The following is a 20,618-nucleotide window of genomic DNA, read 5'->3' on the forward strand; positions in this document are numbered from 1 at the left end:
GCTGAAACTTCATCAATTACTTCAAAAAGAAAAATTAAAAACAGGGAGTACACTGGAAATTTACAATAATTTGTCCACATAAGATACTATCTGATACCCTAAAGTATAATTCACTATATTACTGTTATAGGAACTAACAAAACAGAGTTTCTGTATTCAGAATTGTTCCTAGAACTGGACGTTACTTTAGCTGTCAAGAAAGCACAACTTGATCTATGTAAATTGACTAGTTTACGATTCAAGTCTTCTATGCACGAAATACCAAAGAATTGCACATTCAACTATGATCTGTTTTTTAGGGAAAAGGTTTTCATGCATAGTTTCAGTCAGGGTTAGATTATGTTGTATTAGAAAATTTGCAATATTACAAATCACTTACATTTGTCAATGGATACTATTCATTCATGACATTCATTCGTCCAGGCCAGATAATGTTGCCATTAACAGATAGATGTAAACATTTGACCCTACTTCCTTGACCGCTTAAACTAATAAAATAACCTGTTGTGCCACAAGGCTCTGTGTTGGGTCTTTTGTCATTCTCCTTGTACATGCTTCTTTAAGGTGATATCATCAGGAAAAGTGTAAATAGCTTTCACTGCTATGTTAAATGATTTTTTTTTAGAAACAAGTGTAGGGCATTTGCCAAGTGATGCCTACTGCCTATAACAGCCAAACCACGGATGCTTCAACTTTTTTGTCGAGCAGTGGCAGCTGGTGACTTCTCTTCCATGGGGCACAAATTCAAAATATGTTCGGAGTGTCGTGTGTTGCCCGTCATTCCAAAATATGTGTTCATTGCAGAACCATGTGAACCATGTGAATCATGCATCTTGTCAAAATAAGTGCCTGCTGCACATGCGTCGAAACGGTTTATGATAAAAGAGATGCTCACGTTCACAAAATACTTGCAAGACACTCACTTAACAGTAAACTCTGATTACACATGAGATTATGCGAGTATCTGGCAAACGCGAGCGTCACTTTTATCATAAACCCTTTAGTCGCGTGTGCAGCAGACAATTATTTTGACAAGACGTGCTTGAAACAGATAGCTCTTATAGAATTGAATTTCAATTAAATGTTTTCAACAAATTTTGTCTACAAAATTATGGTGGGGCATATAAGCTTTGGTGTGCACGCCCCCTTAGATATAAAGATAATATCAAACTTAATATGACAGCTCAAAGCCAGTACATGCACTTCTGCTAGAAGTATTTTGAACTTTTGTTGCTCATAGTTATGTTCATGTATGCATAGTTTTTACATGACTAGGATTTTCAGCAAGTACTTCAGTATTTAGTGCACGGGCCCTTTAAGCGTTTGAAGGGCGGAAGTGACGCGTATTCCCAGCGTGCTGCGCGCGAAGATGGCGGGTGTTCTGGAGAGGAGCTACATTGAAATATGTGGATTTGAAAGAGAAACTGTTTCCCGATTCAGAGAGATCACAATAAATCTGGGTATTTTACACGTCACGCTGTTTTACACACGTTATTCGCATGTTAATGTGTAGCACTTTAATGGTGTTACTGCTCACAATTGTGTTGCCGCTCATGGCACGAGCGCACATTCGCATGCGATCATGTTTGACACATGCGTAATAAAAGTTGTTACTTTAACTGTCATTTAGTAATTTAAGTGTACCTGGAATTGTTTTGCAGGGGCAATGTTACTTTTTAACAGCACAAAAACGTCACGTAGACTTGTTTATGTTATGACCCTTGTTTATGTTTATGTAAGTTACATAGATTGCTTCGGTTTCTGTTTCGCATTTGTTTTGTTGTTGTTTTAAATACACAGTATCTGTCGAATTGTCATTTGACATTACATGTCATATATAAAAGCATAATTATATAAGTTGGTTGGACTTTATTACTAGTATTATAACAAAGCTGATGACGTTATACAATAGGAATATTACAGTAATGTGCCGTTTTGTCACTTAAACTTTTTGTAAGTTTCTGACTCTCTTTGATTGCTAGCTTGTGAGGATGTTGCGATCTCTTGCAGTCAATAATCAAATGGTTTATAATGTGATATACCAGTCAGTAATTCATCATAATTGTCATGCATATACATTAGATCAGTCAGGTATTTTCTGATCTTTAAAAATGAATCATTGGAGTTGTCGTGTATATGAAGTATTGTTGTGTGGTTATATTTTGTGATGTCTTGCAGGTGTTGGGGCTCACTCAGGCGGTGTGAAACATGCAGAAAGTGCAGGTGGATTCTCGTATGAGGACAGCGCTAAACTCCTCTCTGTCACCAGCAACAGATACATACACTGGTAAGTGTTCATCTGACTGGGATCAGTGTTGGAAATTTCCAAGGATCGTACCAGAAGCTAAAAATTATGGTATTTGTAAGAAAATGATCGTACACAAGTCAAATGTGCAGAATACGGCTATTTATCTAGACCAGTGGTCTCCAACATGGTGCCTGCGGGCACCAGGCTGCCCGTATAAAATCTGTGAGTTGCCTGTTTTACTAACTAGTATCTTCTATTTTTTCTATTTTTTTATATTATCTTGGTTTATTTTATGTATGTTAACATTTTAAACATCGATGTCAACAAGTAAAACACAAAAGTTTTGAGTAGACCTCCAGAAGATTGTTTTATCCATTGTGTTAGCCCTTGCTCACAAAAAGGTTGGAGACCCCTGATCTAGACAAACAACTTTTGATACCCTGCAGATTTCCCTAGTAGATAAATAACTAGATGTACCTTAGTGGGAGGATTTAAAACAAATCACTGGAAAATACAGACCTAAGGGCCATGGCGAGACCGTTAACTTGTGAGAGAGTCATTTTCAATAAAGACTGGCCAAGAAGACGTAATGTGAGAATAGTTGTGGCCAGAAAGGATTAAGCCTACACTAAAACGTAACCCTAAACCCAACATTGGATGGGATCTAGGCTGTAGCTGTATTCCATCTAGCCAAGACCGTTGTTTTCATCCTAATCCTATTTCTAAACTTAAAGAGATAGTTCACCCAAAAATTTAGATTCTGTCATCATTTTCTCATCCTCATGTTGTTTTGAACATGTGTGAATTTCTTTTTAATTTGTGATAAATGATGAAAAAGATATTTTGATAAATGATGTTAAGCACCCAGTTGACGGTACCCATTGAATTCCATCGTATTTGTTTTCCCAACTACGGAAGTTCAACTGTGTGCTTACCATCAATTATTAAAATATTATTAAAAATGGAATTTTTTTTCCATACAGATTTAAATCAACATGAGGATGAGAAAATGATGACAACATTTTCATTTTTGGGTGAACTATCCCTTTAACCAAACATCTTGTGAGATTTAGGCCGTAGCTGTATCCCTTCTAGCCAAAACCAAGCGTTAGAAGACATGCTTGATTCACGTTGTCCTCACAATTTTGATGGTAGACATGATCCAAGTACACTCACCTAAAGGATTATTAGGAACACCTGTTCAATTTCTCATTAATGCAATGGTGTAATAGTGTGGAGGATGTTTTCTTGGCACACTTTAGGCCCCTTAGTGCCAATTGGGCATTGTTGAAATGCCACGGCCTACCTGAGCATTGTTTCTGACAATGTCCATCCCTTTATGACCACCATGTACCCATCCTCTGATGGCTACTTCCAGCAGGATAATGCACCATGTCACAAAGCTTGAATCATTTCAAATTGGTTTTTATGACAATGCAATGCATGTTAACGGATGACCTCTAACCCAATGTTACAAAAGTCATCGCTTCACCTCAGAGGACATTTCTTTTAATTTTGCCAAGATTTTGGTGTACTAATTCTTTTTTATTTGCTCTTACTTGTTCGTCTTTTGTCTGCAGGACAACCTCAGGTGACACGGTTCAGTTTGTCGAGCAGTCACTGGACACAAACCTTCTCAATAATGCCGTTCGACTCCGCATCCCAAACTGCTCACTCGTGCCAGGAGGAGTTCATATTCAGGAGACGCTCAACAATGTAATGATCCTGATCGTCACAAGCCAAACGGTCCATCGGATCGTGCTGCCGCACCCGACCCGCATGTACCACAGTGTAAGCAAAGCCGAAATTCTTAAAGAGTCCAACTTGTAAACATGGCTTTGCAGGAAACTGCACTTTTTTTAGCTCACTGTCACACGTCAAAGGTTTTCCATCCAAATTAAAAACTTTACATTTAGATGTGTTGTGCATGACCCAACATATGTCTCTCTATAGGATCTGGCCACTGATCTCCAGATGCAGTCCATTTTCACAGATATTGGGAAGCTGAACTTAAAGGATCCAACACACTTTTATGTGCTCCCATTTGCTCAAGGTGCACAGACCGCAGGACCATCCACGTCCACCGCCTGGATCAGTACTGAAGGAGAGGCGCTGTTCGCTCTTGCCTCACCTTTAGGTGGCATTACGATCATTACTCTACCTCCTCATGATCAAGAAGGTATTCATGCCATTTAGGATTTGTACTTAGTGGAGCATTGCAAAGGTTGGGTTCGAACATTCGCAGTGATAAAAAATTTGAAATGACACTAAAACAGTGTGTATATTTTTGTCTGATAAAGGGACTGTGTCTGTGGTGGAGCTGAAACAGAGTTCAGTGATGCAGCGATTGGCCGGCTGGATGCCCACTGCCATCAGGTTGCCATTTTTGCCATCCGCATTTCTGCCAAATCAACTTAAAGAAATGTTGCCTAAATTGAGTTTCTTTCTCATAGGGGCGAGCAGGGTCAATCTGATCTTGCCATCAGTCTGGCTGTCCACCAGTTAGAGGACGACACCTTTGTGTTTGCTCTTTGTCAGGATCATAAGCTGAGGATGTGGTCATTTAAGGTCAGCGTGTCTTCAATGTATATCAAAATATCAGTTATGAATCTCAGGCTTTTCTCCGTATGGCAGCAACTTACACACTGTTTCTGTTAACACACACGAGCTGAAATGTTTAAATGACTTCTGCATGTTGTAAAAAATGTGTTTATTGTTTGCATTTAAGCATCAGATGTGTCTGCTGGTGACTGACATGTCAGATTACATGCCCGTGGGTCGTGTTGAGATGAAGAGCTCTCCAGCACAGTCTCATAAGCTCCGTCTCTGCTTCACCTCCAGCATCGGCCTGTGTCTCGCCGTTTACCTCGCCGTGCCCAACCGCAGTCAGTTCTGTGTGCTGCAGCTGGTGGCCAATGAGAACGGCCGATACAGCCTGGATCACATCTCAACACTGTTGTCAAAGGAGGTACGGCTCAGTACAGTACACGTGGACTGTATGATTAATGATCGATGTGTGTGTAATGCATGTGTTTGTGTTGAACAGGACACTCTTGTGGATTTCGTCTTGACGGCGACCGAAGTGTGGGCTCTTTTGCTAGATAGTGACAATCAGACCGTGGTGAAGTACATTAACTTTGAGCATAAGTGTTTTAAATTAGATATGTACTGAAACATCGTAATTATCGTCGTAAACTAGGTATATTCACTTCGGTGAATTTACAGCTGGCAGCTTGTTTACCGAACATTAACTGTAATAAGATTTTAATATTAAATTGTCATTGAGTAAAAATACATTTGACGGTTGTCTTTGACCCGGAAAAAACAATACAAACATTTGATTTAATTTGAACGTGCAAACAGCAGCAACAGATCAACAACAGAACCAGGATGCATACATTATCAAATTTTCACTCAACATTACATTATCAAAGACCACCACAGTGGCAATTTCTTAAGCAGTTTAGATTTTGCGTCATCTTTCTCTGTTTATGTAAAGTCTTTCCCACGTGAGACGGAGACGGACTGTGTCCGTCCTGTCATCTTGCACATCCGCGATCGTCTCCTTGCAGTTTCTATACCATACTCGAGCATGTACACACATGCAGTAAATGATTTCTTGTACAAATAATTACTTACAATAATTTGCGTCATTTAAAGGCCATTCACAAATGAAGGATATAAAAGTGGCGAAATGTCTGTAGACATGTGTTGACACGCACTGTGCGGCAAGAAATATTTTTTCTTTTAGTATCAGTCGGTCATAAATTCGTACCTTCGGTTAATCGGTATGAACAGTATGAACATCCCTATCGTAGACTAAAACACATCTGTTGATTAAATCAAATATATTTTAGTTGAAAAAACTTGCAACAAAATTTTTAAATGTTTCTTGGCAGTAAAATGAGTTTAGGCACTTTAAAGATGCAATTTGTATTTATGCGCCGCTAGATGGCGCCAGATCAAATAAATAACAATGATGTTGTTTACTGACGCTCTGAAGCAGCGTGGAATTATGGGATTTGTAGTCTTTAACTCAACCGCTGATGGCCATCAATCAGACGCGAACGAGAAATGTTGTCATGTGGTTTTTACGTCAGTAAAGGCGGTGACAAAGGGTCACATGGATATTAATGTAATTGATAGGAGACTGCACTGCCCTGTGTCAATGTTTTGAATGGAAATTTTCTCACGATTTACAAGTAGTTGAAAACATTACAGATATTGATAGTAATCAGCTGGACAAAATATATAACACTGGCCTAGTGGTTTTTGGACATTTTACTGCAAATATCTTACAAATTGCACCTTTAATTATTACCTAAAACAAAAACTAAACCTAAAAGACAGAAATTAAACTTATAGGGGCGGTTTCCTGAACAGGAATTAGCTTAAGCCAGGACTAGGCCTTAGTTTAAATACGAAATATAACTAGTTTTAACCAACATGCCTTACTAAAAACATTACTTGTGTGCATTTTGATGCAAGACAAAGGGCACTGCAGGGCTCCAGACTGCCACCAAAATTTGAGAGTGTGCCACTGAATTTTACATCCAGTCGCACATGTGCGACCAGAAAATTTGACCTTTTTTTGTGATGTGACACTGAATTTGAAACAGCACATTGTACTTTCTGCATTTATCATTCAAGTATTTATTAGTAATACAGTGGAAATAGTAGAAATTTGAAAATTTGGTTAGCATGTTGATTTACAGTGTGTGCCCCTAATTTTCTGGTTGCGCCCCTAAAATTTTCAGTTGGGGGTCACTGTGCTCCTAGTGAAAAAAGTTAGTCTGGAGCCCTGCACTGATGTATTTTAATATATGTCAGCGCAAGTTGTTTTCTTTTTGGACAGCTCTTACATTTATTTTAGTCTAGGACTAGTCTAATCCCTGTCTGGGAAACCGCCCCATTAAGTAATATTAGTTAAAAATGACTACAAATTTAACTGAAACTAACATGAAAATATAAATTTCAAAATTAATTAATTATAATTATTATTATAGAATTATAAATTCTTATATTAAAATATTGATTAAAACCACAGTGTTAAATATTTGGACCAATTTAGTTTTTGTTCTGATTCTGAATACCTTTTTATTTTATTTTTGTATACAAAAATGTATATAAAATGAATAGACAAAATAAAATTTGACATCAAAAATGAAACACAAAAAATTCAAGAAAACAAATTCATTATTAAAACAAAAACTTAAAATACTTGTTTTAAATCTGTTAACATAAGATGAGCCAACTTTGAACCTTATTGTGAAAGATTTTTAAAGCTCTCGTTCTTTCTGTGATTTTAATGCTTTGATTATGTTTATAGTTGGCAATATACCATGTGTTGATGTTTCACCTTTAAAAAAACATGGTATTTTTCACACAATTTACTTATCTGTATAGCACTGTTTTCACTGCCCTAAAAACATGCTGATGTCTTCCTTGTTCTTTGAAGTCCCTCTTTCAGAAATACGTAACGAGCTCTGATTGTGTCGTTTGTTTAGTGTGTTGTGATTCGATAGCAGCTTATCTTAGCAGAGCCGTTTGAGCCAAAGCTCGCATCTGATGTATTCCTGTGGGTGGAGTTTAGTTAAAAAAAAAAAAGTTTACTGACGTCATTAATGCAGGAAATAGAGGGCTGTAGTCCAAAACGGCCGTTCGCTGTAGGCTTTGAAAAAGGAATTCTATTGAAGAAAATATATCATCTGGCAGTGAACTTTGAGCGTTACCATTTTACAGGTATTATTTATGCTATTATAGCAACATTACACACTAACTAGGGGTTAAAAAATGGGATCAGGAAAAATGCGACCTTTAAATGAAAAAAAAGAAGCCTCTCTTTCTAATGTCTTTTTTGTCATGTTTTCCTTGACCTCTTTTTTTAATGCAGTAACGCAGCAGGCATGTGGAATCAGGTGTTTGTCCAACCACCACCACAAGAGGAAGTCCACATTGGTGATGACCAAGACCCACGAGTACGAGCATTCAGTTAAACCCTAAAACTAATGTGCTATATTTTGAGTCACAATTTGAGTCATCTCAAATGTTGTCATCTTTTTAAACAGGAAACCTATCTGGAGGTTCTCTTTTCACCAGTACGCTTCACAGCTGCGGCCATTGTTAAAGCTTTACAGGTATGAATCTCATTTTATATTTTAAAGGGGTCATATTATGAGATTTTTTTAAGATGTAAAATAAATATTTGGGGTCCCCAGAGTGCGTATATGAAGTTTTAGCTCAAAATACCCCACAGCTAATTTATTATAACATGTTAAAAGTGCCACGAGCTGAAGTGTGCCGTTTTTTGGTGTGTCATTTAAAATGCAAATGAGCAGATGAAACGCAAACACTGATCACAATGATGGTGGTTTGTTGTAATTGAAACTCAATTGTGCTGTCAATTCCTTTTCTTTTGCCCTTAATGGCAGTGCTGTGGTTGGATAGTACAGATTAAGGGGGCGGTATTAATGTAATTCGCTTTGCTACCTACCTCACAAAACAGGCGAAATCTGCACTACCTAAATTTTCACATGCTTGCAAAGAATGGCTTACCCAAACAAAGTTACTGGGTTGATCTTTTTCACATTTTCTATGTTGATAGAAGCACTGGGGACCCAATAGGCTTAATGCCCAGCTGCACTACTTCCTGAACTTCAGCCAGCTCCTTGTTTCCTGTCTGCCATTATTGGACAAACTGATTCATCCAGGTGTGTCTGATTATTGTTGTTGTGACTACTGAGGTCAGGCACACCTGGATTAATCAGTTTGTTTGTGACTACTGAGGTCAGGCACACCTGGATTAATCAGTTTGTCCAATAATGGAAGACAGGAAACAACGAGCTGGCTGAAGTTCAGGAAGTAGTGCAGCTGGGCATAAAGCCTATTATAGCACTTAAACATGAAAAAAGTCTGATTTTCATGCTATGACCCCTTTAATAAAACAATGTGTGAGGACTGTAATTCTCAAGTTGTCCACTAGAGGATAAGAGATTTTTGAAAACAAATTATTTTATATTCTCATGTATTCATTTAGCAGACAATTTTATTCAGAGTAATTTAAAAATGAGGAAACATTGTGTCTTAAAGCATTAGAACCTAAAAAAGTTTAGTCATTATTTTCTCATCCTTGTGTTAAAGGATTATTTCACTTTCATAAAAAGAAATCCCGATAATTTACTCAGCCCCATGTCATCCAAGATGGTTTTTTTTTGTTCAATCGAAAAAATTTTTGAGGTTATCATTTTCAGGATTTTTCTCCATATAGTGGACTTTAGTGGACCTCAAGAGTTTACAGTTTTATTGCAGCTTCAGAAGGATCCCAACTGAGGCATAAGGGTCTTATCTAGTGAAACAATTAAAATTTTCACAAAAAAACCCAAAAGCGCAAAATTACATATTGCGAAATTATGTAAGGTCACGTGTGTAGGGATACCAACCATAAATATATTGTTTAATGACCTCCTTAGATGAAGTATTTTTTTTACAATTTTATTTGTCCAGATTTACAAACGGGGTACAGAGCGACATTTGGACTTATCATGGGAGGAGCTGAAGAAAGAGGTTGTGGTCACAGTGGAGAATGAGGTGAGGTGGTACTCTTTATCTCTTGTGTTTAGTTTAATCTGTTAGTGTTAAACATTTCTTGATCTGTGTTTCATTTAGATTCAGGCCAATGTGACGGAGTACGAGTTCGCTCAGGACGATTATCGCTTACTGCAGGTGGAGTTCTGGTCCAAATTTTACGCCTGTTGTCTGCAGTATCAGGAGGTTTTGTCCAACCCTCTCGCCTTGCACGTGAGCACTGCCACAGCCATGGTCTGTGTCCTCAAGAAGGTACCAGCTGGAAGTCTTTCACGGTGTCTCTACTCCTTGCAAATTATTAATCAATGCTTCATAAAACTATTGATTTCCATGTCCCGCCTATACTATTTTATCTTAATTAAAAATTCTTTTGATAATTATTTTGTCTCTTCCAGGCCTTTGTGTCTTTCTTGTTGCCCTGTTTTGCTGTCGACCACCTTTACCTGTCCTCAGATGAGTACTTTTCTACAGAAGAGGACACGCCTATTGCTGAGGGTAAGATGGCAGTCTTTTGAGTTCAAGTTGAAGGTCTGTCACATGCAAGATACGAAATCTTAAATAAAACATTGTTATCCTTATTGTTGTTTGAGATCCTAAAACGTATCGCTTAATATTATAACTTTCAATGGCACCGTTTTCTCAGACTCGGATATGAGCCGGGACGTCCTGCAGCTGGTTCAGTGTCTGCGTCAGGTGAATGAAAGTCTTACGGAGGAAATGGCCTATGAGATGGAGAAATCTCTTGATCACCTATTGTCTCCAGAAAGAGCCTCTGAGAAAATCTTGGATGCTCTGCTGGCCAATGAGCAGTCAGTATTTATTCAATGACCAATGTTATGATGTCACACTAGCTGTCAATCAGTTTTGTTTACCCGTATGAAATACTCTGTCTCCACAGTGGGAGTGGGATTGAGGAGATCTTAAACAAACTGCTAGAGATTCGTAACGCCGTCAGTGCTATGAACCTGCTGCTCCGAGAGCTGGACCTCGAGACAGACGCGGAGCTTGACAGTAGACCTGTTTCAGGTACCGTTAGAGTTTTGTGGTACATGATATCTTGACCTGCTGTCCTCATGTAGTCTTCATTATGGCTTCTTTTGTCAGTGTGGCTTCTTTTGTCACTTTTTGTCAGAAGTTAGGAGATCATAAAAGTGACGTGTTATGATGTTTCAGGTCAGTCTCTACGTGTGAGAATCAGTCTGTCTCAGCTGTACGGCAGCAGTGCGGCCGCCAGTCTGATCTGTCAAGCCGTTTGTCAGACCACCATGACCCGAGCACTACTGTGTAGAGACCTGCTCGTCCTCCTCCAGCTTTACCGTCGCCATGGTGACAATATTTTTCTTCCAGGTGGCAATGAGATGTTGCAGATACAGCAGGATTTGATTCCTCGCTGCTCTCATTTGCTGTGCACGTATCACCTCCTCAAACAGATGAGCCTGACGATGTCCTCCTCCGTCCCGCTGGACATACTGTAAGTCCAGTACAGGAAATAAGATAAAGTATTTCAGATCGTAGTGCAAGATCTTTAAACATTTTAATATTTAAACACTTTAAACATATGCAGTAGTAGTATTTGAAGCGTATATCTCACCATTCTTTTGTTGCTTCTATCAAGGCACACTGTCGGCTTACATTATAATGTAACGATTATCAAACTTTATTTCATTACATCATCCGTTAACGTGATTTGTGAGTCCTGTCCTCTCTATTCCTATCGTAAGTTACGGTGAAGATTCCCATCAATCCGCGCACTTTCACAGCATTTTTAAAGCGATAGTTCACCCACAAGTGAAAATTATGTTATTAATGCCTCACCCTCATGCCGTTCCAAAACCCGTAAGACCTTCGTTCATTTTCGGAACACAGTTTTGGATGTTTTAGATTTAGTCAGAGAGCTTTCTGACCCTCCATTGAAAATCTATGTACGGTATACAGCCCCGGAAGAGAAGACAATGGTGAATGAAGTCGTAATTTTTGGACCAAAATGTATCTTCGATGCTTCAACAAATTTTAACTGACCCACTGATGTCACATGGACTACTTTGATGATGTTTTTATAACCTTTCTGGACATTGACAGTATACCATACATAGGTTTTCAATGGAGGGTCCGAAACTGTAAACATCTTAAACTGTGTTCTGAAGATGAACGGAGGTCTTACGGGTTTGGAACGACATGAGGGTGATCATTAATGACATTATTTTATTTTTGGGCGAACTATCCCTTTAAGCGACTGTTGCCATTGTTAGCGATCTCTTAAAGGCGGAGTCCACGATGTTAGAAAACCGCGTTGGAAAAGGAGACGGGCCGACTACCAAAACACACTTATAGCCAATCAAATCAAATCAAATGCCGGGTTGCGTATGTGTGGGGCGGGTCTATCAACAGAAGGTCCAGATTCTATTGGGGTAGGGGCGTGTTTGTTTGGGTGATTTCAAATATCAACATTGGCTTTCAAACATCGTGGACTCCGCCTTTAAGTTAACATGAACAAAATACTTTTTATAGTTTGATTCTCTCATGCTGCATTCAGACCAGCCGCGGTAGAGGTGTCAAGCGTGAGTGATTTCAATGTTAAGTCAATGTAAAGAACAATGTCTGGAGGTCTTGCGGCGCGAATGAGGCGTTCAGCGCGAGTTGAAAAATTGGACAAAACTTGGGGCGGAAAACATGCACCGTTAACCAATCAGGAGCTTGCTCTAGTAGTGACGTGATTACAGAAAGCGAGTGGAGTCGCAGCAGCCCCTCCCATGATGCAAATTTCCCCGTGAATGTCTCGATGACTAGAATTTCACGCACGGCTTTCATGCGCGAATGAAGCGAGTAAACTCAAAATGTTCAAGCAGCAAACTAGATGCGGTAGATGCGAATTTGACGCCTCGAACGCGGCTGGTGTGAACCCGTGGTCAAAAGTGTCTGTAACAATACATGTATAATAATTTCTCTCTTTAGGAACGCTGATCTTCAGCATTTGTCTGTTCTGGAGCTTTCAGACTCTACAGCCCCTGCAAGCAACAGATCAGGTGCAGTTAATGCTACATCACAGATTTACTGTTTGTAAAGGTGTACTTTCATTATTCAAACTGAACCGTACCCGAGTTCGTTTAACCCCATAGCCTGGTTGGGACTACTGTGATTGCTCCGTAACCTATGTCACTGCGGTACGCTTTAGTTGTCAGATTTCTGAAACCTCTTATCTGGAGAATGGCGTGTCATCATAGACTGTAAAGAATAGATGGACGTAGTGTCCATGACATCACCCATAGGTTTCTGAATATTATTTAGTATCTTGGCCGCGCGTTAGCGCACATCACTCGCGGATATCCAAAAATGGGTAAAGGGGGGCAGCCTGTGGGCGAAGCTAAGGTGTCTGGTTGTTGAAACCACCCACGCCTATCTCGACTCTAGTGACAGCAGTGGCAGTTCACCCTTCACTCAAGTGGCCACACCCTTAATTATGCACTTTGGACCATTTAGCGATGCTAATGGTCTAATCAGCTTCAGTGGATTGTGCTAATCTATGCTAAAAGTGGTACCGTCAGACCCGGAGATCGGCTTCCAAAAAGGTAAAAATCAAATGTTTAACTCTAGGGGAGCTGGAAAATGAGAATATTTAAAAAAAAGTGGAGTGTACTTTTAAGTAACCGCAAGTGCAGTCTGCTCCCAAATTGTGTTACTTTAATGTCATATACCATTCGGTCTTCACTGTGCCAAATGAGATCAAACACATCTAATAAACTACTAAGCATAGACAGGTCTGGATCAAAAGCATTGTTTGAGTTCAGACACGCAGGGTAGTGGAAAGGAAGTAAAAACTCACTCGGGTACGGTTCAGTACAGTATAAAGTATAATATTGACTCCTCCTCTCTATCTTCTCCAGTGTTGAGTCCTCAGACTGTGTTGGAGTTGTTTTACCAGAACGTGGCTCGTAAAGCCATCGTGTCTCAAATCTTCACCCAGCAGGATCTGGAGGACAATGTGACGGTGCTTCACTGGCCGCAGATGATCTCTAGCGTCCTCACGCTGCTCTGCCAGTTTATGTATCCTCCTCATGTGAAACGCACTGAACATTTTCAATCAGTTTTTCATTTGTTTATAAGGTTTTGCCTTGCATCATTTTATCAGCTGGCCCAGCAATCCAAACTTCCTGTTTCCTGAATGCCTGATGGGGAATTGCCAGTATGCACAACTACAGGTGAGGCTTAAGATATAAATACTAAGTGTTAGCACAAAAAACCTATTGGCACTGGACTTTTTGATTCCTAGGATAAAAAGCCTATGATAAAATATATACCTTAACTGCTCTGTTTTATGTATGTAAATAGTTATGCTGTATATATTATAGTATCTTTATTTTTTGACTCTATGGTTTGTCATGTCTTTCTGCAGGAGTATGTTCGGTTAGTAGGGCCCTGGTGCCAGGTGAACGTGGGATCCTGTCGCTTTGTGTTGGGTCAGTGCTATCTGGCCAATGGTGAGGGGCAGAAGGTAAGGACATCATCTAGTCAGGAGAGGAAGTCACAGAAATAATCTTTCAAGTCTTAAAATGAAGATCTAGTATGTTGTAACCAATAGACGTTTTATGTTTGTGTGTTGTGGTTTTAGGCATTGCAGTGTTTCCAGGAAGCAGCGGCTGAGGTGGAGAAAGAAGATTTTTTAATGAAAATTGCAGGTTCAGATGAGGTGACGGCTGCCACCGCCCCACGATTACTCTATTATAACAAGGTAAGGCTGTGATGATGGCAGTATTTTATTGGGGTGTGCACGATTCTCCAAATCCTCGATTCGATTACATTTTCAATTCTAAGGTCACGATTTGATTCGATTCTTGGTTTTTAAATTTTTTTTAAAGGACAAAAATGCTATGCTGTTTTTACACTAGACTTTTATGAAATATGATATCTGACCTTGAACCCGGAGATGCTCTGCCCATGTTATTCGTGCTGCCAGTGGAAAATATGGTACACGCACATACCTGATAAAACAAAACTTCTTGTCAGATGAATATTCCTATCAGTACTTTGCACCTTAAAAACGCACTTTTATTACCGTCAGACAAGATTGTGAGACTATACCCCAATAAGTCATGTTTAAAAGCTATTACTTATTACATTTCTTGTTCTGTTTTTTGTTTTGTTTTTATGTACTCTGAAAGTTATATATCTACTGTCCTTACATTTGTAATTGTTGATTTGTGTAGGTTCTGCGGTTATTGGAGGATATTGGTTTACCCGAGCTTGTCATTGAATTAGCCACACTGGCCATATCTGAAGCTGCTAATGATGAGAGAAGCCAGGTAAGTGACGTAATGCTTAAATTATATAAAACTATATATCTTTATTTATTTAATATCAACCACATTTGATGATTTTGTGATGTGTGCATTATTGTGTATGGCCACTATCTCAATGATAATCAGTTTACTAATAAATGTTGTTGTAGGCTGCGCTGTGGACTCGTATATTCAAACATCATCTGGATCTCGGTCATAACAGTCAGGCGTATGAAGCCCTGACCCAGAACCCGGATCCCAGCAGGTATTGAGCGGCAGTGATGTCATCATCTCGACCGTAGTAAAATGTGACGCACGTCTTGATCTGTGTGTGTTTGTGTGTTTATCTTCAGGCAGTTGGATTGTTTAAGGCAGCTGGTGGTGGTGCTGTGTGAGCGTGCTCAGCTCAGGGATCTCATTCAGTTCTCGTTTGTTAATTTACACAATGAGGTAACATACACATGTCTAAACTACACACCAGGGCTCAACAATAAGTGTTACGAGTTACACTGAACACTGAATTAATGAAACGGACTACCTTACATAAGATTTTGTTCTGTGTTTGATGTAAATACATGAACTTTCCATCACAAAAAAAGAGTACATACATTTAGTGCACATTACAAATGATTTTAGATAATGTTGCCATGGTAACAGTTAATAATAAGGCCCTAGAGGGAAATGCATTTTACACTGGCCCTAGATCATTCTCATTGTTGAGCCCTTATCTATTTGACCTTACCTTATATTGAACATGGTAATAATGAATGAATATTTCATTGTTGCCCATGTTTTCAGTCAAGTGGTTGTGTATTTATTGCTGCTTTCTTTCAGGTGGTTGGCATCATTGAGTCTCGTGCGAGAGCGGTGGACCTCATGACTCACAACTACTACGAGCTGTTGTATGCCTTTCACATCAATCGACATAACTACAGGAAAGGTACGAACAAATCAGCAACATTGCAGAAGATTTACTGATCTTGGGATATCTAAAGGGGTCCCTCAGGGGTCTGTTTTGGGACCTATTCTGTTTATGCAAAAAACCTTCTACTTTTCTGTGATTGATTATGGTGACATATTATATATGCACGCATACTCCTCCATCTTACGGATCCTTGTTTCAGTGTATCATGCGTCTCTATGCTTTATTACAAATGCAAAGATTTGGGAAAACTGCATTTTCAAACTATGCACCATGGGCAAGTAATAAATTGCAAAAGATCTTAAACTAGAAGCGTGTATATCAATAAGTACGTTTAAGACCATCATAAAAAAAAATTGGTAAAGGAGACATGTAGTTGTTTTTCTTGAGAGGTCCTTGTATTTTTATGATTTTTGCATGATTGCTGATATCATAAAATTTAGTTGAAAGGAATAAATGTGTTTGCATGGGAATCAATTCACTTTAATGCCAACTTTCATTTACTAAGCGAAACTTTCAGGACTTTTTTATCATTTAATGATCTAAGTAGGAAAACTTTGGCACAGAGTTACATGGAGGGTTGTTTTGAAATTAAATAGTGATTCAAGCAGGAATTGTTATTGAACTAACAGAAACGTTACATCTGTTTCAGCGGGTACAGTCATGTTCGAGTATGGGATGCGTTTGGGGCGCGAGGTACGGACTTTACTCGGGCTTCAAAAACAGGTGAACTGTTACCTGGCGGCCCTCAACTGTCTGCGGCTTGTTCAACCGGAATATGCTTGGATCGTCCAGCCCTCATCTGGAGCAGTTGTGAGCAAGCTGTCTTTTATTTTTGCCCGAGGCTTTCTTTAGTATTTTAATAGCACACATAATTAATTGTTTTGGCCACTTTCTGTGTTGTACCAAACCTGTGAAACACTAAAAGCTTCATTTTCTACTAAATATATCACGCCAAGTTATTTTGTCAGATATTGTAGTAATTTGTAAAGCAACATTGAAAAACTGAAATAATTTTTTTGTAACTCTAGTATGAACGACCAGGTGCATCACCGAAGAGGAACTATGATGGTGAAATGGCTGCAGGTCCAGGTACTGTTGGGACTCTTAACAGTATTTTCAGTGTCTTTAACCCGATAATCGTAATTTCATCATTGTCATGAAATTTTTTATTTTATTTTACACAGTAAGTCAGCGGATTGACATTTTGGAGCTGAAGGATTTAGAGAAGGAGTATATTCTGGCTCGCAGTCGCTTGACTTTGGCCCAACAGGACCCGTCATCAGCAGCCATTGCAGGTAACGGCACACTGTATACATTTACATTTAGTTGTAAAAAAACACTCGCTATTTATATAAATATATAAATAAATATTCAACTCAAGCAAAAAATTTGCACGAAATTAAAAAATGTTCCTATGAGTAATCTAGAGCGAGGCACGCGATGCTTCGTGTTTGGTGTGTACGCAGTATTTTAAAGAATAAAACTTTAACCCAATGTCATTTCTCTTACAGGAGCAGCATCTTCAGTAGATATGGTGACGCTTCTGGTCCAAACAGGACTTTTTGACACGGCCCTGACGCTGTGTCAGACTTTTAACCTACCTCTCACTCCTGTCTTCGAGGGACTGACTTTCAAGTACGTTTAGATCTCCAGATGTCTGAGCATTTAACAAAACCACAGTTTTCTGCAGATCTGTTTGTGTGTGTTTATAGGTGTATCAAACTACAGCATAAAGGTGATCAGGATCAGACGGAGGCGTGGGGTTGGCTGGCTGCAAATCAGCTGCCAAGTGTTATCACGACCAAAGAGTGCAGGTTTGTACAACGAGTCCGTCTTTTTTTTATTATCACAAATCCAACTGTTCGCCTTCATTAATTCAGTTTATCACCACACAGTGCGACGGATGAAGCTTGGCGACTTTTAGAGCATTATTTGGAGCAGCATCCATCACAAAATGCAAAATATCATCGTTGTGTCATCAACAAACTACTGTCACACAGCGTACCGCCGCCTGACTGGCTGGTTAATGCACACAAGGTGAGAAATACAGATGTGTTCACATTCTCATATTCATTTACATCCTGATGCTGAAATGCATAAACATTTGCACTTTTCCCCTTTAGATGTTGATACCAATATTTGCATGCTTAATTCTATTTGATTGCCTTTGGTTCATTGCTTTGCATACCATTTGTTTTTCTTTTTTGCGTCTATATAGCCTTTTACCTTGTGTTGATTCTCATACGCAGCTGACAGAAAGCAAGATTGGAGGAAATGTGCCTCTGATGTGCCATTTTTGTTGTCATTTTATTGCATTTAATACATACAGTATTTTTAAAGTAGACAAATGTATTTCACTTTAGAGATTAAATGTGTCCAAATGCTTACAAAGTACAAAAAAATGAGTACCTCTACAAAACCCACAATGCAACACACAGACAAATGGTCGTTCCCTCAAAAAGTCCACTATATAAGGGTATAAGGGGCGATTTTGGACACAGCCGGGTGATTCTCACGAAATACATGTCAAGCATCAGAATAAAAAAACTTGAAGCCAATTTTTTTTCACATATAAGATTAAAGTCTGAACTTACTATAACCATTATTTTTAGAGGATTTAAAAACATATTTCCTATAAAATAATTTACATTTTTTTAGATTATCATTATAAAAAATTATCATTACCGCAACATGATATTACATTAAATATATGCATTTACAAACTCATGTTTCGGTAATGAGAACTAAAAACAAAATTTCAATTTTATCTGGAGAGAAGAAAATGTTAGTTCCTTGAGGGCTTAAACAATGATTGAAAATTGTTGCGGAGGATGAGAAAATGTTTCTTGGACACATTTATATTCCTTATTATTGTCTCTACATTTACCAATGAAATACCACATGTTTCTTTACTGTAAATGTTTATAGTATAACATGCACTGAAGCTTTTTATTTTTTAATTATAAATATTTACATGTCAAAGAACCAAAATCCAGTCATGGACACGTTGCGGTAATGAAAAGTTTACTCTTAAATGTGGAAAAAAAACAACAAAATTGGTTTGTATGATGTCATTTGTGCAAAATAGTACTTGAAGAGATGTTTGTAACTGTTTGCTTCTTATTTTGATTCCTTTTACTTTGCATTTACTTTTTTCAAAATGTTTCATGGCACCTCATAAGATTCGCGAGAATCACCCAGTCGTGTGTTTTTCCTCCACTGCTGGTGTGTTTAAGACTAAGTTGTGGTTGTCTTACAGGCTGTGGATACCGCGGCTCTCTTGCGTCTCTATCTGAACTACGATCAGTTGGAGTCAGCATCTGAGCTCGTGCTGGAGTATGTAGACGCTATGATCGGAAAGGGACATCAGTATTTTGGCATAGAGGTATATAGTTACAAAAACACACCCTATATTATGTAAAGTAAGTTGTTTTGGAGTTTGTTGTTGAATTTGTGAAATGATTTGTCCTCTGACAGCGACCGCTCTCAGCTACAGCGCCTCTGGTGTGGCTGCCCTACACATCTATTGATCAACTCTTAAGAAGTCTCAGTGAAAGTCAGATCAATGAGAAGGTGACACATTCATGTCCATGTGTTTAACCTCTTACATGCATACACACTTAAGATTTATTGCATATTGTTATGACGCAAAGTTTCATTCATTTTGATCAACAGTAATTCAAAATAAAGTGCAAGTTTATAATCCAAGTGAACTTGAATTAAATGAGGTTGTCTGGCTTTTCTATCCACAGATGTACAAGAAGCTGAAAGATAAACTATCCGAGTATCACAGATTGGTGGATCAGAGCAGCAGACACAGACTCAATGGCCCGTTCTGAATGGATCGACTCACTTCTCAATGGACTCATTTTATACCTGTACTGTACTTACTAAATATAAATAATGTCTACATGAAGTTATTGATGGCATATACAGTTGCTTTATGCTTCCTACCTGAAACATTTTAGAAATGTTTCTATGATTTGATGTATTAAAAGTTTGATATGGTGGATTAAGTGTTTTTCTATATAAACTCATTCAAAAAAATCTTGATTTTGTATTCTCTTTATTAATTGAAATGTAGTTTACATAAATGAATGTAATCAAGTCTTGTTTAATTGAGGTTTATGTAAAATTTGTAGTAGTAGCACCGCTTTACACAAGATATTTTAATTCATCTCTTTACAGACACACAGTATGCAGTCCCTCTGACAGGAAAGGTCATTTTTATTCTCTAAAAATAAGCGGTTCGTAATCACCATCAGTATAGTTGTGGGTCACTTGGTGAAAGTTTATTCAAACCTGTTTCAGCTAGTCAACTCAGTACCCTTTGGTAAGCAACTTAAAGTATGTAATGTTAATATAGCTGGGTATTTCTCAGATTAAGGGCCAAATTGGGTTGCTGCAATTTTGAAAATTCAAATTCCAAATTTGACTAATTGATATACATCAAAATATCAGTCCTTAAGTCAGAAGCGACGTTATGAGCTTGGTTGAGTCCATAAGATAAGGGAATTCATGATTTTTTTTGTCATTTTCTTAACTATGTCAAATAAATGTGTCTTTACCATCACATCATCAAATATAT

At 38.4% G+C, this 20,618-nt stretch overlaps 1 protein-coding gene across 1 annotated transcript; it reads left to right on the forward strand.

Annotated features, from left to right (window-relative positions):
- Nucleotides 1–1,333: 1,333 nt before the first annotated feature.
- On the forward strand, nucleotides 1,334–20,040 carry nup160 (nucleoporin 160). Its single transcript, XM_055192741.2, has 34 exons — nucleotides 1,334–1,460; nucleotides 2,179–2,287; nucleotides 3,829–4,039; nucleotides 4,202–4,427; nucleotides 4,549–4,624; nucleotides 4,702–4,816; nucleotides 4,977–5,216; nucleotides 5,295–5,392; nucleotides 8,142–8,226; nucleotides 8,317–8,385; nucleotides 9,752–9,835; nucleotides 9,914–10,084; nucleotides 10,228–10,327; nucleotides 10,476–10,641; nucleotides 10,731–10,858; nucleotides 11,006–11,303; nucleotides 12,785–12,855; nucleotides 13,714–13,873; nucleotides 13,959–14,028; nucleotides 14,223–14,321; nucleotides 14,439–14,558; nucleotides 15,034–15,129; nucleotides 15,276–15,370; nucleotides 15,459–15,555; nucleotides 15,940–16,045; nucleotides 16,680–16,840; nucleotides 17,059–17,119; nucleotides 17,215–17,325; nucleotides 17,542–17,665; nucleotides 17,743–17,844; nucleotides 17,926–18,067; nucleotides 19,290–19,415; nucleotides 19,508–19,603; nucleotides 19,783–20,040. Exons 1-34 carry the CDS (start codon nucleotides 1,370–1,372, stop codon nucleotides 19,867–19,869), a joined length of 4,191 nt encoding a protein of 1,396 aa, XP_055048716.2. The 5' UTR covers nucleotides 1,334–1,369; the 3' UTR covers nucleotides 19,870–20,040.
- The last annotated feature ends 578 nt before the right edge of the window (nucleotides 20,041–20,618 follow it).

The sequence above is a fragment of the Misgurnus anguillicaudatus genome, chromosome 6 (genome assembly GCF_027580225.2).
Source record: "Misgurnus anguillicaudatus chromosome 6, ASM2758022v2, whole genome shotgun sequence".
NCBI lineage: Eukaryota > Metazoa > Chordata > Actinopteri > Cypriniformes > Cobitidae > Misgurnus > Misgurnus anguillicaudatus.

Bases quoted from the DNA above. Each gene is read 5' to 3' on its own strand.
- nup160 (XM_055192741.2), top strand. From the start codon at position 1,370: ATGGCGGGTGTTCTGGAGAGGAGCTACATTGAAATATGTGGATTTGAA. The intron at 1,461-2,178 runs GTATTTTACACG...GATGTCTTGCAG, and splicing joins AGAGATCACAATAAATCTGG to GTGTTGGGGCTCACTCAGGC. The intron at 19,416-19,507 runs GTATATAGTTAC...GTCCTCTGACAG, and splicing joins ATCAGTATTTTGGCATAGAG to CGACCGCTCTCAGCTACAGC.